At 38.0% G+C, this 6,772-nt stretch overlaps 1 protein-coding gene across 1 annotated transcript; it reads left to right on the top strand.

The window, feature by feature from the left end:
- Nucleotides 1–384: 384 nt before the first annotated feature.
- On the top strand, nucleotides 385–1,205 carry LOC132563802 (myb/SANT-like DNA-binding domain-containing protein 4). The gene is given in 3 exon segments (XM_060228553.1): nucleotides 385–426; nucleotides 774–1,052; nucleotides 1,122–1,205. Coding segments are annotated over 3 exon segments (405 nt in total).
- Nucleotides 1,206–6,772: the final 5,567 nt, after the last annotated feature.

Below are 6,772 nucleotides of genomic sequence, written 5' to 3'. Positions count from 1 at the left end.
GTCAGATCCAGAGTTAGAGAAGTCAGAGAGAGAGAAGTCATATTCAGAGCGAGAGAAGTCAGATCCAGAGTGAGAGAAGTCATATTCAGAGCGAGAGAAGTCAGATCCAGAGTGAGAGAAGTCAGATCCAGAGTGAGAGAAGTCAGATCCAGAGTGAGAGAAGTCAGATCCAGAGCGAGAGAAGTCAGATCCAGAGTGAGAGAAGTCAGATTCAGAGCGAGAGAAGTCAGATCCAGAGTGAGAGAAGTCATATTCAGAGCGAGAGAAGTCAGATCCAGAGTGAGAGAAGTCAGATCCAGAGTGAGAGAAGTCAGATCCAGCGCGAGAGAAGTCAGATCTAGCGCGAGAGAAGTCAGATCCAGAGTTAGAGAAGTCAGATCCAGAATGAGAGAAGTCATATTCAGAGCGAGAGAAGTCAGATCCAGAGTGAGAGAAGTCATATTCAGAGCGAGAGAAGTCAGATCCAGAGTGAGAGAAGTCAGATCCAGAGTGAGAGAAGTCAGACCCAGAGCGAGAGAAGTCAGATCCAGAGTCAGATCCAGAGTGAGAGAAGTCAGACCCAGAGTGAGAGAAGTCATATTCAGAGCGAGAGAAGTCAGATCCAGAGTGAGAGAAGTCATATTCAGAGCGAGAGAAGTCATATTCAGAGCGAGAGAAGTCAGATCTAGCGCGAGAGAAGTCAGATCCAGAGCGAGAGAAGTCAGATCCAGAGTGAGAGAAGTCAGATCCAGAGCGGGAGAAGTCAGATTTAGAGCGAGAGAAGTCACATCCAGAGCGAGAGAAGTCAGGTCCAGAGAGAGAGAGAGAGAAGTCAGATCCAGAGTGAGAGAAGTCAGATCCAGAGTGAGAGAAGTCAAACCCAGAGCGATAGAAATCAGACCCAGAGCGAGAAAAGTCAGGTTCAAAGCGAGAGAAGTCAGATTCAAAGGGAGAGAAGTCAGATCCAAAAAGAGAAGTCGGATCCAGAGTGAGAGAAGTCAGATCGAGAGCGGGAGAAGTCATATTCAAAGCGAGAGAAGTCAGATTCAGGGCGAAAGAGCGAGAGAAGTCAGGTCCAGAGAGAGAGAGAGAGAAGTCAGATCCAGAGTGAGAGAAGTCAGATTTAGAGAAGTCAGATCCAGAGTGAGAGAAGTCATATTCAGAGCGAGAGAAGTCAGATACAGAGTGAGAGAAGTCAGATCCAGAGTGAGAGAAGTCAGATTTAGAGCGAGAGAAGTCAGAACCAGAGTGAGAGAAGTCATATTCAGAGCGAGAGAAGTCAGGTCCAGAGCGGGAGAAGTCATATTCAGAGCGAGAGAAGTCAGATACAGAGTGAGAGAAGTCAGATCCAGAGCGAGAGAAGTCAGATTTAGAGCGAGAGAAGTCAGATCCAGAGCGAAAGAAGTCAGGTCCAGAGAGAGAGAAGTTAGATTACGAGCGAGAGAAGTCAGATCCAGAGCGAGAGAAGTCAGATCCAGAGCGAGAGAAGTCAGATTCAGAGCGAGAGAAGTCAGATCCAGAGCGAGAGAAGTTAGGTCCAGAGAGAGAGAGAGAAGTTAGATTACGAGCGAGAGAAGTCAGGTCCAGAGCGAGAGAAGTCAGATTCAAAGCGAGAGAAGTCAGATCCAGAGCGAGAGAAGTCACATCCAGAGCGAGAGAAGTCACATCCAGAGAGAGAGAGAGAGAAGTCAGATCCAGAGCGAGAGAAGTCAGATTCAAAGCGAGAGGAGTCAGACCCAGAGCGAGAGAAGTCAGAAGAAGACATAATTTTAATGGCTACCACCAAAACCATTTCTCTTTAATGGAGGAAAATACTCGCAGTTATCACTTAACATTCCTCTCAATGGGATAAATAATATTAAAGATTCATTCAGCTGCTATATATGACGTGATCACGAATCATCTATAGGTTGTTTGCATTGATATAAGCTTTACTCAATTCATTCACAATATAAACAATGTACAGAAGCCACCAAAATATATCGAATTAATTAGATACGGAAACAAGTGTTGAAACACTTATATTAATCCGCTTCAAGATATTAACTTGATAAAAATTTGACGAGGCACGATGTAAATAGTCTAGACTCAGCAAAAATGTGGCTAATTAGGTATGAGGAGAATTGGAAAAGAAAGGGATAGGATAGGTTGAGGAGGAGGGAGAGGAGTTTTCCGTCATACCAAAAGTTAGAATTTCAGAAAATCACACAGACATAAACTGCAGAAGCTTACGGGCTGGTATTGGTAACCGTAAACTAAAATTATTCATACTAAGCTTAGACATAATTGCAGTTCCCTTAATTACGACTTATTTCGGATGAACCTTTTGGATACCCATAGCAGTGTATGTGGAAATATGTGTGAAAATGTCTATCCCTTTTCTTTGAATGCCATCGTTATAATGTTCACAGAAATGTCCTTTTCCAACGTTTAAATGATATGAATTTACAACACTGTGACTTAGATCTGCTCCTTAATGGAAATGATCAATTTTTTTTACGAGCCCAACATTTTATATAAAGCATCAACAGGTTTTAAACCATGAAATCTGTTATAATTTTACTTCCTTCTACCCCCTACCCCCATCCCCACTCTCTCTCTCTCTTCTCTCTCTCTCTCTCTCTCTCTCTCTCTCTCTCTCTCTCTCTCTCTCTCTCTCTCTTATGCCCGATCCTTTTGTAAATAATTTACAATAAAATATGTTTAATTCAAATGTGAAAAGTCTAATAACAATACTAAAGAATTCAAATAAAATGTGCTAGAGCATCAAGCAAATATATTGGAGCTTACGATGACGTTTTAAACACATTAGAAAATCTTTTTATTTTCAGCTACAGAGTTTTCCTCGATACCAAAAAGTAGTAATTGCAATGAAATCTGGCACATTAATTCACTAAAAACACGTACGCGCAGTTGGTGGAAGTGACGACAATACAATAAAAAATGTTCATTTGTTCCGTTCACATCAATACATGGGCATAGTGGACGATTAGTGAGGTTCTTTTTAAGTAAGTAGAATTTCAGGGAACAGTATTCCATTCGTAGTCTGGAGAATCTTATCCATTCTGCTACCAGTATACTAAAAAGACGGCACTCTAATGTTAGGATCGTTTAGATATTTTTTTGAGTCTACCGATTGCTTGATCACATCTTATACGATTTGGCAGCATATTCCATAGAGCATTTACAGAAGGCCAGAAAGGCTTTTTTTTATATAAGTTTGTACGACAGGAAAAAGAAACGAAATAATTGTCAGTGCTAGTGTTGTGACGATATGCCAAGTTGTTTCGTGCAGAAAGCAGATCTTGGAGGTATTGGGTATTAACCATTTCGTGAAATTGGATGATTTTGTGATGTGTGCGTCTGTGGTTAATTGGGAGTCCGCCAGTTTCTGCATAGAGTTTGGATCTACTTGTTAGTCTTGTTGCACCAGTGACAATGCGTAGTGATGGATGGTTAAGGGTGATAATTTTCCGGCTTATTAGAAGTGTTTCTGTTTTAATAGGATTGAAGTTCACTAATCAATATTGTTTCCATTCGTGGACTTTTTGGAGATCATGTTTTAAAAATTCTACATTTATCATAGGTGAATCAATGACAACATACAGCGATGTGTCGTCTGCAAATAATTATACAACGGAGTTGATGTTTTCCACAATATCATTTATAAATATAAGAAAAAGAAGAGCTCCAAGAACAGAGCCTTGTGGCATGCCAGCCTTAATATAGGACCAATTATAATGTTAACCATTAGTAAAAACTCTTTGTTTCCTGTTGAGAAAATAGTGCTCGAACCATGAAAGAAGTGGACTACGAGTTCCAAAACTGGATAATTTACAAAGAAGACCTTTGTGCCAAACACGATCGAATGCTTTGCTAATGTCACAGAAGACCATCCGTATTTCCTTGCCTTGGTCAAGTGAAGAATATATATCGTTAACGAAAAATAGAAGCTGGTTGGTTGGTGAGTCGCCATGTCTAAAACCTGACTGGAAATGTGATTATAAGGAATAAGTAAGTATGAAGTTATATACATATTTAAAAACATGTCGTTTCACTAATTTTTAATTAAAAGAGAAGTGGGCTTGTAATTGGTTAGAATAGACTTGTTATCGTTTTTGTAAACTGGGGTAATTTTAGCCATTTTCCGTTCAGTAGGAAATAAGCAAGTGTTGATGGATTTATCAAAAAGATAATTACGAGGATTACAAAGGATATCTGTGGCTTCTTTGAGTAACCGTGGATTGCCAAGATTAGGACCGACGACTTTTGAGCAATCAAGATCTAAAATTGCGTCTTTAACATCAGTGATTGTTATATTCATTGTTAGTAAATGTTCGTTAGTTTTATCGCCAATAGAAGGACGATTTAATTTAAAATCATCGACATTAGACTCAGCACAGAAAAAGTGATTAAACAGACAAGCTTTCTGAAAATCTTCTAAGATTATAGAAGCATTGTGTATCAAAGACGGTATGCAAAATATACTGGAGTTGAGTAATAATAATCTTAAAGTTTTCCACCAGGCTCTCGCACTTAAATTATTAATGTGTTGAAGTTTTGCCTTCTAGATGGCGTTAACATTTCGAACGTGCCGGAAAGACAACCAGTGAGCGTTATTCATGGTACGTTTGGCTCTCTTATGTACTCGTTTGCGTTTGCTGATAAGTTTACGATTCTGTATTAGTCATCCAAGGAGATTCGTTAGATCTGACGGTTGTGACTTTATTCGGAACGCAAGATTTACCGATATAAAGTAGGGTAGTTTATCACTGCGGAAAACCATGTTGTCAACTGCAATGCGGTTTTTTCTCTGTGTAACAAATAGTTACTATGTTAAAGGAGCCAAACCTGACGCTTGAAGGACTGCTGCACTGCTTTAACAATGTTGATAGAACAGTAAGTGGGGCAGTGGTATCTAATTAGTTGGTCTAGAAAACTCTCACCTACAATACATTTATTGATTACTTGGCAGTACTAGTGCAAACTGTATCAAGGAGTGAAAAGAATCTTCGGTGTAAAACGTTGAATCTTTTACAAGTTGCGTTAAATCAGAAGAAACGAGCAGGTTACTTAGGTAGGCAGACTGGTGGTTGTTAGTACGTTAGCACTGAAATCGCCCGTGATTATAGTGTTCGGTATACCAGTATTGAGAGTATTGTCAATTGATTGGGAAATGTATGATCAAGTTATCACTGCAGAATTTAGTGGTCTATAGCAAGTACCGTTTCTATTCTATCAATTTAATGTGGTATATTGTTTTTACCTTCTTGTTTCAATACCGATTGCGAGGTATTTTAAATACAATGTGTAATCCAAATCAAGATCAATGAACGAAGGAAATCGCTTATACTGTAAAAGTTGAATTTTAAGTGGTCAAATGTTCGCGGTTTTATCAAAAGCTTGATATTAAAGGGACGTATATCTCGTAGAAGTCATAAAATGGACTATTGTTTTCATTAATTCATGGTGTTTTCAATATATAGATATTTCATGAATGTGTTCAATCTTTGAAATAGACAAATAATAGAACCCGCGAAAAAAGCAACTCTTACGATAACTTCCTCAAAATTTTCTTACCTTTGACTGTTGAGATACAGAGGATTGTACAATTGAAGACAGAACCAACAAAGGCGGTGACAGATACCACACTCATAATGTAACGAGAGGCCCGGATGTCCCGGCTTGGAGGAGGAGACATGGTGCCAAGTTAGATCCGTCCTTTAGCGGAACCGGAAATCACAGAAACACAAAACTCAGATTCCAATATCTGTAGCATCCTTAGAACGTATCGCTGTGTAACTGGTCCACGAACAATCGACAATGACGCTAGTGATGTATACTGTAATTACATTATCCACATATTGACTTCTGCTGGCTTGTTGTTCAATCATAATGTACCTGTCAATCAAAATCACACGCTATGCTTTAGAAAGTCAATTTAAGTATACGTGGGAGGGCTGAAATCGATTATCAAATAAAGACTATGGCTACATACAACAGAGAAAATGAACGGGGAAACGAATCTCATTTCAACGAAATTGACAATTACATCTTATTTTTGACATATACAAGAAAAAATACATATTTTTATTGGACGTTTCGTTTTAACGTCAACACATGCATTTCTTTACTGATATTGACACAGTAATATACTTATACTTATTGAAATTGACAAGGAAACATTCTGTTTCTTACAGAACTCATAAGTCTAAATTATACCTTTTCGTCACGAAACATCATTTGCATTCTGATTTTACCAAAATATTGTTACAAACTTGTGTTTGCAAATTGCACGTAATTCCAAGATACCATCATTCAAAAGAAGTAATAAACAAATATATTTACCAATAAAGTTTACATGTTTTGAAATACAATGTGTGCATTTAATTGCTAAATTGTATCATTAAAAAGAATCTGTATTTCATTTTAAAATCAGATTCGTGCATGTTTTTTTCAGTTAAACATTTGATCCAATCAACAGGACGAATCACAGATTCATAAAGACATACCTGGAATGATCATTCAAGTTTTAATCAATTGCCAATGAAACAGATAAATGATGATTTTTCCAGGATTTTCTCTTAAACAGATATTAATCTATTGATTAAAACTGATGTTGAATCGCAGAGATATTTGAAGCCACACGCTAAAGTGCAGTCATTATATCATTAAACAATGAAAATAACAATTAATTGCAGACATTCGTTAAAATGAAACTGATCAATATTACAGTCTGTCTCCAAAAGAATTTTTAAACATTCAGGATTGTATATAATTCTCCTAAAATGAT

The sequence above is a fragment of the Ylistrum balloti genome, unplaced genomic scaffold, assembly GCF_031769215.1.
Source record: "Ylistrum balloti isolate Yb309-2 unplaced genomic scaffold, AGI_CSIRO_Ybal_v1 Utg371872, whole genome shotgun sequence".
In the NCBI taxonomy this organism is placed as follows: domain Eukaryota; kingdom Metazoa; phylum Mollusca; class Bivalvia; order Pectinida; family Pectinidae; genus Ylistrum; species Ylistrum balloti.
The sequence above is the reverse complement of the archived record's forward strand: the minus strand, read 5'-3'. Positions and strand labels throughout refer to the sequence as shown.